This window comes from Poecile atricapillus, chromosome 18 (assembly GCF_030490865.1).
Source record: "Poecile atricapillus isolate bPoeAtr1 chromosome 18, bPoeAtr1.hap1, whole genome shotgun sequence".
Lineage (NCBI taxonomy): Eukaryota > Metazoa > Chordata > Aves > Passeriformes > Paridae > Poecile > Poecile atricapillus.
The window spans coordinates 4,971,582-4,987,888 of NC_081266.1; the positions used below are offsets into that span (position 1 = coordinate 4,971,582).

At 45.6% G+C, this 16,307-nt stretch overlaps 1 protein-coding gene across 3 annotated transcripts; it reads right to left on the reverse strand.

Annotated features, from left to right (window-relative positions):
- Window positions 1-28: 28 nt before the first annotated feature.
- USP18 (ubiquitin specific peptidase 18) lies at window positions 29-13,357 on the reverse strand. 3 transcript variants are annotated; one of them, XM_058852854.1, is made up of 11 exons: window positions 13,219-13,357; window positions 10,549-10,745; window positions 9,806-9,902; window positions 8,495-8,640; window positions 6,900-6,979; window positions 5,947-6,093; window positions 5,434-5,529; window positions 4,740-4,910; window positions 3,848-3,979; window positions 3,422-3,471; window positions 29-3,057 (listed from the first exon to the last, which is right to left on the reverse strand). In XM_058852854.1, exons 2-11 carry the CDS (start codon window positions 10,715-10,717, stop codon window positions 3,009-3,011), a joined length of 1,137 nt encoding a protein of 378 aa, XP_058708837.1. In that variant the 5' UTR covers window positions 10,718-10,745; window positions 13,219-13,357; the 3' UTR covers window positions 29-3,008. The 3 variants fall into 3 exon arrangements, with proteins under 3 accessions (XP_058708837.1, XP_058708838.1, XP_058708839.1); XM_058852855.1 differs by having other exon boundaries at window positions 10,549-10,706; window positions 13,219-13,322; XM_058852856.1 differs by lacking the exons at window positions 4,740-4,910; window positions 13,219-13,357 and having other exon boundaries at window positions 10,549-13,208.
- Between the last annotated feature and the right edge of the window lie 2,950 nt (window positions 13,358-16,307).

Here is a 16,307-nt window from a genome sequence, read left to right on the forward strand (position 1 = left end):
ACCCTTTGAAGAAGTTCAAAACTGATTGCAGGCTCCTCGTGAATTTATTGAGTGAGCTCATCATGGCAGTTTTGCATTGGCTGAGGTTGCAGGGTTTTGTATACCTCATGGTCTCTGCTTTCCTGCAAGGAAAGTGATCTTTGGGGAGTTGGCACATGCCCCAAAACCATTTCTCATCTCACATCACCAGAAGATACCAGATTGCTGCTTGTCTCAGGAGGAAGCATTAAACTGTCCACAGGAGGAATAATTTTTTTAAAAATTCCCAATATGGCTTCATCCCCATGGCACTGTGCATCCATGGTTTTATATTTTTTATTGTTACTTTAAAATACATATATTTGATCTCAAGGCTCCCCATAGCTTTTGCTCTCAGCTGCTGTAATGATGAGTGGTCACTCGACTCAGAAGAACCCTTTTAATTTTATTTTCTCTGCTCAAAAAGGTCAGGCCTGAATGCTGCCAGGAGATCAGGGTTTAACCAGCACTTCTAGTGCCCAGGGCTGCTGTGTTGAGATTTCAGTCCCCTACATGGTTTTTCTCCTTATTGGTGAGAAAAAGGAATAATGCAGGTGAGATATCTGTGATGACCATGTCTGAATCATTGTTTCCCTGTTCTTCAGTGATTTTGTAAATTACATATTGACATTCTAGAAATTATACCTTTGTGAGACATTTGTTAGATGTATTTACTTTTTCCCCCCTGCTTTTTTCTGTGTGCTTATTGAAGGTAAGGAATATCTGAATTTGAGGAGGATTCTGGCAGAGATGAAGCAGAGATTGTGTAATCTGCTACCACATGGTAATCCTAAACCAAACAAAAAACAGAAACAAGGAGTTACCAGGACCTACAATAATCTCTCCACACACATCCTCTTGGTTTTATCTGGCTTTTCAAAACCCTTGCTGTTGATGCTGAGTTTATTTGCACAGTGACTCAAACACAGGACAAATAATCCCAGCTCCTTTGTAGCAGTTTTTGGTGGAAAAGTGTTTCTGGCAGAAATTCTGGGGGGACACAGGGGCAGCCAAGGTGACTTTTTGCAAAAGCAGCTCAGCTCAGGCAGTTGTTAAATCTGAGTTTTTGCACTGTTCACCCTCCTGCTCTCCTGTGGCCCATCTGCATGTGGGAGCAATTTAGGCTTTCACAGGACAGCAAACCCCAAAATAAACTCACTGTGCCTCCAGCACAAGGGTGAAGTGTCCACGTTCAGCTGTTTTTCCGTGGCTCTGGGAGCTAAACATTAGCAGCAGCTCTACCCTGAATACCTGACCTGCATTCACAGTGTTTAGGAGGAACAGATCAAGAATAAACCACAAGACTGATTTTCTAAGGAATTTATCCCATACTATTTTATTCAAAAAAACACTGATTACTTTTCATTGAAATTAAATGGATTTTTTTCCACATTCTTAAATATATCTCTGCAATTGTTTCCTTGATGGGTGACAGGTTATGACACATTTAAGACATTTTTCATAAGCCTAAGTTTTTAAATTTCAAGTTACAGCTAATTAGAAAGGTCAGTCTCTTGCTCCATTAAATTCTCAGTTCCTGGGCATGCAGCTTTTTTCAGCTCCTTCACAGAGGCAAAGTGTTGGAAAAACAAACAGAAACTCGTTTTTCTTACTCACCTGTTGCAAGATGCTTTAAAAAAGAGTGCAATGCATTCCTGAAGGTGAACAGGCTGAAAATTCCTCATCCTGATGGCAAATAATACACTGGGATTTTTTTTTTTAACCACAGAATAAATAATACAAACACAGAGCTGAACAGAATAATTGCTAACACAGTGAAATAAAAGCCTGCTACACCATGGAAGAGTAATTTCACAGCTATGCTCTTAAGATTTCTCAGTTTACATTCAGGAAATGGACATGAGTCATCATCATTACCAAAATTAAATTAGTTTATACATAGATGGTAGCATATCTTCATTAGTTTTATAGTCTTGTATAATTTCTATAATTTTAATATAATTTTCATAATTGCTCAGTCCCACAAAACCAGCACCTTTGTAAAGATACAGTCACAGAGTGCATTAGGTTGAAGGTTCTTCCAGATCTCAGACTGCTGGGATCCTCAATCCAAGAGGATCAGCAAGAGTTAATGTCAAGAGTGCTTTAAAAGCCACACAAAACCAAAAATCCCAAAAGTTCCAGCACATCAAGGCACCCCACTTTCCTTATCACTGTGTATGGCCTGTGTAGTGCAAAATCACTAACCAGCCTCAGAATCTCTGCTGCTCTGAATATTTTCCTCTACAGGAAAGGAAATGCATCTAAAAGCCTGATGAAATAATAATCACCTGCACAAATTTACACAAACTCATCTTGTAAATCAGAACTGCTCCAATAAATCCATCTTATTGTGATTAAAACACGGGTGATTAGGTGATTTAAAACACCTCTTGACACATCTCAGGCCCTGCAGTGATTCATCTTCAGGCAGGTTTTAAGGAGTGTGTGCCACTGATGTGTGTCATAAGGGTTCTGAGCCTTCCCCCAGCTGTTTCTGGGGTGATTTTTGGGGTCTCCTGCCCAGCTTGCCAGCATTTAACGTGGTGCTAAAAGGACAAAGTAAATCTCAAACTCTTACTGGCTCTGTCTGGCTCCCACAGCTCTCCAGTTTTACCACACACATCACAAGGCTTTGAGACCAAACACTTCCCCTGGGCTGGAATCCAGGGGTCAGCATCAAGGAAAACAGCAAAGCAGCAGAGACAAGGACCAACTTCACCATCTTTTACAGAGGAAATGAGCATGTAGAGCCACATAAACACATAAAACACACAAAGGAAAAGGTCTGTAGTTGCAACTCTTCCTGGATCCATTCCCTAGCTGAGTGTCTGCTGCACTTTTTTCATAAATAAATGTGAAGACCGAGGTTGCTGAGTGCAGAATGTCTTTCTTGTAAAACATTTGTGCATGTCTGCACTGGCATAGAAGTGCTGAGCTCCATGGACAGTGCACATCTTTCAGAGACATTCTGATACTCCAGGACAGGCCTACCAAGGGTGCTTTTTCATATAAAACAGGAGATAGGCTGTTTCTCTCCTGTGGAGGCAAAGAGAAAGCAAAACACAAGGTATGTTTGAAGGTCTAGGTTGCAGGTAACATCCCTGAATTGCTCCTGTTCAGCTTTCTGAGCTTTAGGTCAACTAAGCTGGTCTTCTCCAGTGTGCCCAAGATTCCCTGGCAGTGCTATAGTTTATAGGAGAGATTGTCTCCCTCCTGTAAACTCATTTTCTTATGATGCATCAAAACAAAAAGCATGGAGAAATCCTGACTGACATCTCCTGCATGCCCACTACACCCCAGGCAATATGCAGCCCAAACCAATTTGTCTTCCCTCTCTTTGCTACCCTCATTCCAAAGTCCAGAGCAGCATTAGGAAAAAAACAGGGATACATTTGCATACCAGTGGAGGTTGGAATGTCCATAGGTGCATTTAACATCATCCCACGATACCTAGAGAAGAAAAGCACACAACAGATAAGAGTGGTATAATAAGTGGCACTTCCAGGAGCTAAACAACTTTCAATAAATCGGTTTTCTGCTTTTACTCTTTGAGGAAAAACAGTTCTGAATGCAGACATTGAACAGATGTGGGGTATATTGAGTAGAATATTCAGCAAATAGCTGCTTCTGCAAATCACTCAACAGACACTGAGGCTTTGTTTGGTGCAGAAGTGAGAGTCACTCTGCCCTCAGCCCAGAGCATCCTGGAGCAGAAGTGAACAAACCTCTGCAGCCTCAGTTTCCTTTCCTGGCTCTCTTTAGTCAGACTGGAGGAGACCTGGAGGAGAGTCCAGGAAGGTACAAAAATGTGGTTTGTTCTGCTCACCTGGCAAACCTCAGAATCGTTGAAGCAGTACCATTTACCCTCGGTGAGGCTCCGAATGTAGGCACAGTAATGGCCACAGCTGGTTGATCCTGAATGAGCAACCACAGCAAAAAGCTCATACTTCCAGGTAGCCTGCAAAGAGACACAAAGAGCAATTTTCAGTGCAGAATTTCTCATCTGCCATGGACCATAGAGGAGCAGCAGCCAGGGCAGCAAGGATGTGAATTCTGTAAGGGAAAAAGATCAGATCAGCCTTGAGCACCCTGCCTTTTTTTGCTCTTACCCTCAGAGTTTTTCCTGTCAGCTATGGGCTGGCAGCACCCCCTGGAGACCAGAGGATTGTGAAAAAAGCAGCAGGACAGCAAAGGAGCAGCAAAGAGGTTCTCCACAGCCAACGCTGCAGCAGTGACTTCTGTTGTTGCCACGCTTCCCCTCCTTATTTCCCAAAAGAGAAACAGATCCACAGTGGGGCAGACCCAGCTCAGCTCCCTGGCAAAGCTGCTGTGGCCAGCAACGCCAAACTCTGCCAACAATTCCAACAATGCTGCGTGGGAAATAGCAGGAACAGAGTTCCCCTGTCTTGGACAGGTGAGATCTGCAAAGCCTGGCTTCTGTCCTTAAGACAGGAACTTCCAGTTATGGTGCCTTTGGTGATTTGATCACCAAATTTATTTAATTTAATGTGATTTAATCACAGAGTGATGAATAATGGCTGAACCAGTTAAAACTGTGGGATGTGAGACCAGGCACAGGCAAAGTTTGAGACACAAGTTTTTAAGACAGGCACTTTGAACTGAGACAGGTATTGGTGTGATCTCTTAAATTTTTATGAGAATGGAGCAGAGAGGAGAAGAAAATCTGCCCTTTTTGAACAGAAGTATTGAAAAATCACCTTTTCGCTGTCATCTGCTTGACACTGATTTTCTTTCAAGACTTCCCTGAAATCAAGTTCTTGTGGGAATGGCAGGGAGTGACTCAGCTTGTGCGTGTGAGAGGATCTTTCAAAGCAGAAGCGTTTTAGGTGCAAGGTCAGAGTCCGTGGCAGATGGACGAGCTTCATGCTCTATAAAGCAATAAAAAACACCACTGAGAACCGGGGAACAAACCCTGGGGAGTAGGGTGGAAACAGCCATTGCCACCCAGTGTGTGTAGAGCGGAGAGCAGCCAGTGCTCCAGTGAATATTTGCCAATTCCAGGGCACAGCAGATGCCAAACCTTTGTAGCCCAGCTGCACACAAGGCACATCCACATAACACAAGCTGTGACAGCCAAGATTTTCAGCTTTAGTGTCATCAGCACCCAGCCTTGGGGGGTGTCTCAAGGGCTGCTGCACTTCCCATGTGCTTTAGAGCTCTAAGTTGGTAGCACTAGGAAGGAGAGGAGACACAAATCAACTTCCTTGTGACAAGGGACCTCCTTCCCAACAGGAGGAGGGATGCCTGTGGTTTATATCTCACTGACACTGCTGTGCTGGCAAATCTCAGTTGTTGATCTCTTAAACTGATATGGTTGAGTCCTTTCCCCACCCTCCCCAGTCCTCAAGGGAGTTCTGGGTATGAGATGTGGGGAAATAGTTCTCCATTTACCTGCAGAAAAGTTGTTTTCCTCCCACACTCTTGACAGAAACACATGTTTAGCCCAGTCAGCTCCTCTGGATGGAAGAAGTATTGCAGACAATCCTCCTAAGAAGACAAAGAATTCTTTCAACTGAATTCCTCCAAGCTGGGTTTTTATTTCTACTTATTTCAGAGGGTTCAAGCAAACAGCAAAGTTACAGATGTTTTTATTTCAAGGACAAAAGACTGCCTAGCAGCCTGAAAAAAAAGGTTCCTCAGTTCTCCTAGCTGCTGCTGTGATTGCAATAGTTGGGGGGAAAAAAAAGAGTGCACCTATTCCACAAAGAAGGTATTGATGGATAAATGTCTTTTACATCTACTTTAAAGCCTTAGAGGTTTTCAAAGCAGCTCCTTTATGCTGAAACAGTGTAAAGTGGTCAGAGAATCAATGAGGTCCAGTGGTGCACTGGCATTTGAATAATCCACTGTGAACAGAGGGGAATCATCTCTTTCCTAAGGAAACAGCACTGCTGCTAAACTTACCAGAGTCTTCAGCCTGTGAGAATTGGCATCCAGCACTGGGAGTGGAAGGGTTAACATGGTGCTGTTGCTCTTTATTTCAAAAGAGCATTTCTGACAGGCCAGATGCTCCTGTATGCAGATGGTGTACAAATCACTCAGCTCCTCTACCTGGAGGGGTGGAAAAGAAAGGCCAAAAGAAGATTTATGACAAAGACAGCTGAGCTGTTCCCCTGTGGCTGGGAAAGCCCATGTGGTCACACATTTCAAGCAAGGTCACTGCTTTAAGGTTGGAACCAAGGTGTGACAATGACTTACGTGGACAGGGTACTTCCCACAATTTAAATGAGAAGAATTCCTTCCCCCCCCATTCCCCAACAGAGGGGAAAGACACAGCCTGTAGGATCAGAGAGTTAAATATCTGCATTGATGTAGAATTGGTCTGTTTTGCTTGAAACTGAAACAGGAGCCTGACTTCTGTATTAACAATACTGTGACTGCCAGTCAAGGAAAAGTTTCTTTTTCTCTTCCCAGTCCCATGGGAGGAACTGCAATATAAATCATGTTCTGTCAGTGACTAATTATAATGACATGCACGTGGCTGACTTCAAAGAATGGAAAGGCTGTGTCAAGATACACCAATAAATGCTTACAGAAATTTGTGGGGGGAAAAAAAAGAAATTAAACATGAATAAATACAATGTTCTAAAAGATCGATATTTTAGTTATTAATCAGCTCATCCATTAGAATGGAGGCTGGCATGCCCTGAAAGCAGGATGAGCAAAACTTAACTGTGGTTCAAAATGTTGAAGCTTATGAAACAAAGATTCTCTGTCCCATTTGAAAGACGCAATGCAAGAGGGGATTTATCTTAAAAATTTAACTTAGGACAATTGCCAGTGAACAGGATCCTTCAAGGAGCAGAGGAAACCACACGTGATAATGGGCAAAGGCTCATTTCAGTCACCATCCTTACCAGCTCTGGCTTTTTCATCTGCTTCTTTAACAAGTTCCAGAGAGTCAGAAAGAGCTGAGCAGCATCATGCTGCACAAACACTGCACAAACAGAAAACACAACCTCAATCAGCATCATGAACAGCACCCAGCACAGCAGATTTCCCACAAATGCCAAAAGGAGATTGACTGTCCCCCCTTAGATCCAGTCTCTTGGCCTTTGCTCCTCCCTGCTGAGACAGAGCTTAAGCTCGGCACAAGCTGTGATTTCTCCATTTGACCTGAGCAGGCAGTGGGAAAAGACAGTCTGCACCACCCTGTCCTTGTCACCAGGTACAGGGACAAGAGGATACTCAACACCCACCAGAGGAGGGCTCAGATGGCTCCCTGGGTTGAGGGATGCATTTAACAGCATCAGAGAATGGTTTGGGTTGGAAGGAGCCTTAAACATCATCTGGTTCCCCTCCTTCCCCACCATGGGCAAAGACATCTTCCAGCAGACCAGCAAACACCTTCCAGCCTGCCCTTGAACCCTTTCAGGGGCACAGCAACCACAGCTTCTCTGGGCACCCTGCAGCAGCATCTCACCACTCCCACAGTTAAAAAATCTCTTCCCAATATTTAATCTAAACCATTTTCAAGCCATAACCCCTTGTCCTGTCACTTCTGTCCCATGTCCTACCATGCCCTTGTAAACAGCCCCCTTTGAATCCTCCTTAGAAACAGCACAGGGAAGATTCTGTTCTCTTTTTCACCTTTATTACTGCACAGACCTTTATTTCCCCCATCCTCCCATGCAGGCTAAAATGCTCCTGAGTGCTGAGATTAAAATGACAGGAGGGCTCATGCATATATCTCACACATCAGCTAGTACAAACCCCTTGATCTCTATCTCTTCTTTAACTGGAAGAGAGAGGGCTGACTGCAAAGCCACTCAGAGTCAGGAGAAAAATGATGCAGAGATACTGAGTTTGTGTTCCTCTTTCATAAAGGCACCTCCCCTTTCAGTACTCTCCTGCTTTTATATGACAAAGATAAGGGCATTTGGTTATTTATATATATATCCTGTGTATTTGTACACACAGACTGACTCTTGGCATCCCATTGTCACTGGTAACTCATGCACTAAAACCTCTTTCTTTTAGAACTTTGAGCAGCTGGGAGATTTAGCCTGCAAATTCTTCTCTCTGCCCCTATGGAGGGGGATCTGTGCAAATTAATTCTCTTTCCCACACTATCCCTTTCTTCTAATAAGTAACAGCAGCTGTTTCACTATCATGGTGCCAGTACAGGAAGACAAATCAAGCAGTGAACTCTCTGCCCTGCACAGCCCTTTCCTCCTGGCCAATATCCCGAGCTGTATCTTCTAGCAGGCTGATACTTTCCCCCCACCCTTTGGATATCAGCAAATAAATCCAGCAGGGTTGTTTTGGGTTTTTTTTTTTTTCTCTCTTCACAAGTAAGACACAGCATTGCACTCAGCTGGGAGGCAGCTCCCAGGAGCTCTGTGTCATTGTGCACCTAACTCCTGGCATTTCTGAATTCAGAAGTGGAATGGGGAGATGTTGGAGTGCTGGATAATGCAGACAGAGGTGGGCAAGAAGCAGGGCTGCTCACATTTCACTCTGTGCTCTGAGAGGCAGCAAGCCAGCTCTCTGGGACCAACAGCTTTGCACTTGCCATACTGCATCTTCTCCAACAGCAGGAGCATCTGGTACGGGACATTGCTCCTCCTCTGCGCAGGAGATGGTGGCACTGTGATCCTGAAAGGGGAAGAAGAAACACCAGTGGTAATTAAGAGGTACAGTGGAGAAATATCAGACACCACACCTGAAGGAACACAGGTCAGTAGCAGAGACAGCAGCTCAAGAGGAAGCAGAATGGGCACAATTGCAGCAAAAGAAGGAAAATCATCCCACAGTGCAGGCTGACAGTTCTAAAGTAAAGGGCCAGAATTTTAAGTTGGTTTGTTCCTGGATAAGAGACAAGCCAAGCAGGACCTCAAATGCTTTCTGGCCTCAGAAACAACATTAGTTACAGCCAGTTTCAGACCTTTATTGCCTCCCACCCACTGATGTCCTCACCCTCAACCAGCCCTCAAAATTTCCTGGGCAGGTATATCATAATGTTTGTATTTCAACCATAACTCTTAATTCTCCCTAAATTTACTGTAGCCCATAGGTTTTCCTTACTTCAAATAAGCATGGTAACCTACAGCCTATTTATTTAGCTTTGCCCATTTATGACACTTATTGTTTCTGCATGTCTGTAATTTGTTTTCTCTCTCCTCTGCTCAGTAGTGAGCATGTAAGAAAGCACTGAATAGGAATGATGCACTTAGATGATTAAATCTGCAGTGAAGTGAGTAAACCAAAAATAAATCAAACCAGTTATCAGCGTGGTCAGTAGGGAGACAGAAGCCCAAATCCTCCTTAAAACATGCAGGGACAACAGTCAAGCAAAACAAAGTAATTCTAGGTATTCATGATCTGCAGCAACACTCTCCTCTATCAGGGGCCAGCCAGGACAGCCAGGGCCCAGGGATTGGGGTTTGTTTATGTTTCCATGCTTCAAGTGACAAAATTAATAGTGGATATGGCTACACGATACATCCTTTATTATAACAGTCTGTGAGCAAACCTGGAATAAAATTATAGCCTGTTATAGAAAAGAGAGATGCAAGCCATAAAGACTCAGCCCAGGACATGAATCAGAGATGATTTACAATTCTGAACACAGCAACTTCTGCCTTCACAGTGTCAGTGTACGACAGACACAGCAAGGCAGAGACCTTGCTGAGGGACCAAAAGCATCCTGACAGCACCTCAGTGATCCAAGCCTCCAAAAGTACATCCCATAGGAAATCAAAAGGAGTGGAGACAACAGAGCAACGATGGAAATGTCTCAGGCAGCTCAAACAGGTGGTACCTTCTGAGTATCCTTGTGAAGCGTATATTCATGAGGAACACCTGGAGCAGAGAGTTCAGACAGCAGCTCTGCCCAAGGTTGTACAGTCCAACAGCTTCTGCAGGGGAGAAAAAGAGGAAGAGAGAGAAGTGAGGCCTGGGGATAGGTACAAGAAAAGAAAGTGAAAATTATCTGGAAGTGGCAAACTCTTCTTGTGCACATTCAGCCATTCAGTGTCTTGGTCAGACCTGGAAAAGCGTTCAAGCTATTCTGCTGCTGCTCAAGCAGATTTGGTTTTGTGTGGCAACTGACAGAAAAAAATGCAAGTAAATCTGGCTAATGATGCTCAGATTTCTCCCAGTTCCTCTGTTTTCAGTCCTCTCTTAACACACTTAAACATAGAATAGAACAACAGGAGGCAAAGACTGCCTGTGTGAGGAGAAAAACCAGGGTCCAGTCCATGGTTTAGCAAATCCAGCAATGCTGGCTGTGTTTGGAAAGAGCCAGAGCCAGCAATTAGGCCTTTTTGTCTGCAATGGCCAACTTGAGGGCTTAAACAGGGAAAAAGCTCCGAGATCTTCATGTATTCCATTCAAAAAAAACCCTCAAAATGGTTACTTGGCAAGGCAAAATGAGAATTATCTGTATATTCCTCATTGAAGAGGTAAGAAATAGGAGAAAATTTAAACCTATAGACAGAGAATGGAACACCAGGCATGAGAAACAGAAAATATGACAGTGAAGAATAGGTAAAACATTATTACCATTTTTTAAGTCTGCCACACCAAAGACTGATGTCAGCTTCTGGTTTTTGGCCTTCAGCTCTTCGGTTTCCTCTTTATTGTTTTGTATTTCAATTTCTGCCTCCATGGTCTTGCTCAGTGCCACCTCTGGTTTCCTGCTTCTTTCTTGACGTCCACTTCTTTGTCCCATCAACAATATTGATCAAGGAACAAAAGGACTTCAGAGACATTTTCATTATGAAAAAGGTGAAGTAAAAAAAAAATAAAATAAAAAATCATTGAATGGTTTGGGTTGGAAGGGAACCTTAAAGGTCATCTAATTTCAACTCCCTGCCACAGACAGAGATGTCACCCACTAGATCAGGTTGCTCAGGGCCCCATCCAGCCCAGCCTGGAACATCAATAAAATCAGAAATATTCCTGCAACAGCATGTGGGATATTTGAATTAACATGAGCGTTGAGGTGTGCAGGCTATTGCTAAGGGAACAGAAACAGAGTTTGGTGACAATTGCTCATCCTGTCTTCCTCTTGTGGCTAAATAAATAAATGAGCCTTCAGTTCCACAGAGACAGCTCCATCTAGCCAAGGAACTCCACAAATCCCCGTTCAGAAAGGTTTGGTAAATAAGATGATTAAAATTGCCCAAAAGCAGACACTGCAAAAATCCTTTTTTTAGCAAAATATTCTGTCAAAAAAAAAGTAGCCTAAGTATTGAAAAGTGAATTTTCACCTTCTCTTCTGACCAGATAAGCCAGTTTGGTTTCTGTTCTGGGCTCCCTGCGTTGGTTTTAAGCTCCTGAGTCACAGCACCACTGAGGCACTTTGGACTGTAATTTTGAAAGACATTTAAGTGCGAACATATCAGTTTCTTTTTCTGTTCCTTCAAGTGATCACAGGCAAAGTAACTGTTAATGCAAGAGAACAATTATAATGCCTTGATTTTTAAAGGAGTGTTCAACAGCCCATTACTCTGAGGTCTCCTGTGACTCAGCTACTAAAGCAAAATAAAAGTACACAAACAAAATAATCTGATAAAAGTGCAAATGCAACTAGGCAAAAACGAAACTTTCTAAAAGTCCACCGCCAACATGGAGACAGAATCAGAAAAAAACAAATATTCATGGAAAAAGGGGGATGTGGAGACCCAAAAAAAATGCTTGGAAATGATTATTCTACAAATATTAAACCACACGTAAAATCAAGCTAAGGCCAGGCACTGAAAGAATTAAGAAAAGTTACCAAGAAAGGGAAATAAGCAAAATCCTGGTTCTGCCTTTCATATAGAGAAAATAAAATCTCTGTTTTAAAAGCATGTTTTTGGGTTAACTATGCCTAATAGTGTCAAATATCAAAGTTGGTGAAGATTCATGCAGAGAAGCTAGAAATAGATTTTTTTTCCTGATTATTACCTTTCAACTAAGGTATACTTATTTCTAACTGTACTTTTGATTGCTTACTTTTGAAGATTACTTTTGATCTCTAAGTGTCACTTAGATCTCACACTAAGATTCACCAAATATTGTTGATTTGCTGAGAAGTTTTTTTTTTGGGGGGGGAAAGAAATTAACTCTGAAAGATGTATTCAAGAACGTTATTTTTTAATACCCAAACCTGGTGATTAGAAAAAGAAAATATAAATTTAATCTGATTTCTCCTTTGCCAAAAGGGAGCCTGGACACAGACTGCCTGTTTTCCTGGGGATGATTTAAGGGTGAATTCAGGTTTCTGGAAGCTGAGCTGGAGTGGGAGCCCGTCTCAGGCTGGTGGGTTTAGCTGGTGTAGAATCACAGAAGGGAAGGGATGCTCACAGGCAGTGGGGATGTCAAAAGAGACAGAAAGGAGAGGGGCAGCTAAACAACAGCTAGAGGGGACAAAGCAAACCTGTAGGGCACAGGTTTTGTCAGGAAAGGGAGGACTAAGAGTGGGATTAAAGAGCAAGCAACAGTGCTGGACGGCTTTGGGTGACTTGAGGAAAAGGTAGAAAGATCTTGGGGCAGGAAGGTGCAGGGGGATTTGTGTCTCTGGTTCCATGGAATTTTCTCCCAGTCACCACTATCAGGAATCCTGTTGTGGGAGCAGGGACGCAATCAGAACTTGCCAACCCTTGGAACAGCCTGGTTTCAGCTATCAGAAATACAGCCCTCCTAAGACTTGTGCTTGGCCTCTTTTTCCCTGCACAGGGACCTTTCTCCCCAGCCTGCTCCAGCCTCCACCTGCCCTCCCAAGACTCCAGCTTCTCATGATAAACCCCAAATTGTCCCTTCCCTACCCGTACCCGAGGAGGGCTCCCACCTCTGGCATTTATCATCCCTTCCCTGTCGGATCCTTCTTTCCTTCATGGGGATCTCGGGGTGCAGGACCACGTTGGATGGGGCTCTGAACAATCTGTTCTAGCGGGGGTCCCTGCCCTCAGCACGGGGATTGGAACTAGATGATCTTCAAGCTCCCTTCCAACCCAAACTTTTCCACGGTGCCCCCTGAGGTGCTCCTCGACGGGCTCCAGCAGAGATTCAGGGTGGCTGCCCACCCTTGAGGGGAAGAAAACACCTAAGAGCTCATCACCTCCACATTCTCTGGGATGCGGCTGAAAGACTTCAGATTTAGCCACCAAACTGCTCCCCGTTATTATTTCCCTCTTGATCCCCTTCCCTCCTGACACGCCGATCCAAAACAGCTAAAGGGCTTCTTACCAATTCCAGCAGCGCTTCGGACCGCAACCCCGCTCAGGGGCAGCGGGGGATGGAGCAGCGAGTGTGCCCCGCGGAGGAGCCGCTCCTCCGGGGCAGCAGGAGAGCTCCGGGACCGGGGAGGGAGGGCTCCGGGACCCGGGAGGGAGAGCTCCGGGACCGGGGAGGGAGAGCTCCGGGACCCGGGAGGGAGAGCTCCGGGACCCGGGAGGGAGAGCTCCGGGACCCGGGAGGGAGAGCTCCGGGACCCGCTCGGGAGGGCTCCGGGACCCGCTCGGGACCCGCTCGGGAGAGCTCCGGGACTCGGGAGGGCTCCGGGACCCGCTCTGGAGAGCAGCGGGCGGAGCGTGGCGGCCCCGCCGCCTCAGGCAGAGGCAGCGCCCGGCTGAGGCAGCGCCCGCCCCGCAGTTTTCATTTCCCGCTCGGCCTGGAGCAGACACAGAAAGTGAAACTCGGAGCCGCCCTGCGCCGCCTCCCGGCACCGGAGAAAGGGGCCGAGGGATTGTCACAGCCGGTTCTTTTGTCCCTTCATACAGATGGCTCCGCTTGTGCCGTGTGGGGGAAGCAGGATGAAGCACGGGTGAGGACAGCAGGAGCTCCCAGGCCTGTGCAGCCCCAGCCCGGATCGCTGAGCCCTGGGAAGGAGGCAGCACAGGGGGGGCTCTCAGAGGGGTTCCACGGAGCCCCTCAGAGCTGTCCTTGTGGTGAAATCCCGGTTGCAAACCCTCTGGGCAGGTAATGGGAATGCTGCTCACACCCCGTGCTCTGTCGGAGGTCCTCAGTGGAGGCCGCAGGGACAGCAGAACTGTCCTGAAGCCTCACTGGGGGATGTGGATATCTGTAGGGACTCCCAGGCAGAAGCGCTTGGAATTCAGTGTTTCGGCTGTGGCAGAGGCTTTTAGCAACAATTTAAATTTAGTGGTGTTTCCTTCCTATGAATGGCCTGTGTGGTGACTGCCCGATGGAAGGGAGGAAGGGAAAGAGCAGAACCTCTGAGCCATAAATTGCCTAAAGAGAATGAAACCACCTGAGCGAAGCGCAGAAGGACGCTGGAGGTTAAATCTGCCAGGTGGAATTTGGTGAAAAAGCTGAAACAGATTTTGGAAACGACCCCTGTGAGAGCCTGGGCGCTCAGTTAGGAGGAGTTTTAGCTCTTAAGAACATTTTCAGCTTTGCCTGCAGAGCTCAGCCACATCTGGAGCAGGTGGCAGGCAGAAATGTGAGCCCAGAACATGGGCTCAGCTGAAGGGATGGCTCAGGCTGAAATGTGCAGTGTTTGGGTGCCCAAACCCAAGTGCTGCTGAGCATTGCATGGAGAGTCCCTCGGACAAAATCTGCCGGCTCCTGATAATTGCCACGGCTTTTCTGATGTCCAGAGAGCTCCAGAAAGTGCCTTGGCTGCTGAGAGAGAGCAGCTGAGTGCTGAGTGCCCTCCCAAATAAAATAAATCATCGGGCTGATGGCCAGGATGAGAGCGGAACAGCCTTCGGGAAGGGGGGAAATCACAGCCCAGGGGGGTCAGTGAGGATGAGGAGGGGCAGGACAGCCCCAGGTGGGGTCAGTGAGGATGAGGAGGGGGTGAAGCAGCCCCAGGTGTGGTCAGTGAGGATCAGGAGGATTGGGACAGCCCCAGGTGTGGTCAGTGAGGATCAGGAGGATTGGGACAGCCCCAGGTGGGGTCAGTGAGGATGAGGAGGGGCAGGACAGCTCCAGGTGTGGTCAGTGAGGATGAGGAGGGACAGGACAGCTCCAGGTGGGGTCAGTGAGGATGAGGAGGGGCAGGACAGCTCCAGGTGTGGTCAGTGAGGATGAGGAGGATTGGGACAGCCCCAGGTGTGGTCAGTGAGGATGACGATGAGGATGAGGAGGGAGGGTGGCACCCCTGAGCAGGTGGGGCAGTGTCTGGGGGTGTGGGGAGATCCTTTTTCTTTCTCTTTTCTATTTCATCTTCCCAGTCCCATCCCAGGGCCTCTAGTCCCCTGCCCAGTGCCCCCAGTCCCTCCCTAGTGTGCCCCAGTGACCCCAGAAAAAAGGAGTTTGAGGGAAAAGTGGTTTCAGATGAGGGGAAACGTCATTTTCCACTATTGTCTGTGTTTAAGTTGGAGGGGATCCCCCTTCACCTGTGATTTTAAGGGTATCAGTTAGAGGAAAACTTGTCTTTTCCATTATTTAAGGTTTAATTGAGGGGAGAAAACCCATTTTTCCAACATTTGAATTATTTAAACAGAGGGGGGAAAGGGCAGAAAAATAGAGAGAAAAAATGGCAGAAAGAGTGAGGAGAAAAAGGAGAGAAAAAAGGGCAGGAAACACGAGGTGGGAAAAGAGTAAGAAATATAAGGGGGAAAGAGTGGGAAATGTGAGGTAATTAGCAATCATGCATTAATTAATCGGGAATTTATGAACACAACTGTGCAACAAAGGTGAGGTGTTTCCTTAATTTTTGTGAGAAAATCTGGCAGAATCAGTCCCAGAAATGAGCTTTTTCAGGTCTGAAAGTTCACGGTCCTGAAAAAAGGCAACTTGAGTATTTCTAAGAATTGTCTTATTTTTTATAGGCAGGTCCTTCTTGAAGGCAATTCTGTATTAGCATCATAAAAAAAATCTAGAGTCTGAAATGAGCAAGGAGGATCACAAATGCATGTAGGAGAACTTAATCAAAAAGCAAGACAACATCTCATTTGTTGCACAAAGGTGTTAATAAATTCCCAAATAATTTATGCATGAGCACCTAGGTACTTCATGCATAAGTGCCCAATTAATTTATCTGTGATAAAATTAATTTATCTTTAATTTATCCAATTAAATCTGCCCTCCATATGCCTTAGCACAGCTTCTGGGAGGACTTCTTCCACCAATTTCCCAGGCACAGAGGTGAGGCCAGCAGGTTGGCAGTCACCAGGGCCCTCCTTTCCACCCTTTTTAACAATGGGGACAATGTTTCCTTTTTTCCACTCCCCTGGGACTTCACCTCATTGGCAGGACTTTTCAAATATCCCAGAGAGGGGATTCCAGAGAATCCCAGTTTAGGAGGTGTCTGTGGTGTTCCTGTTGGCTCTGTTGCTCTTGTGCAGGGTTCTGCAGCTTTTTGGGAT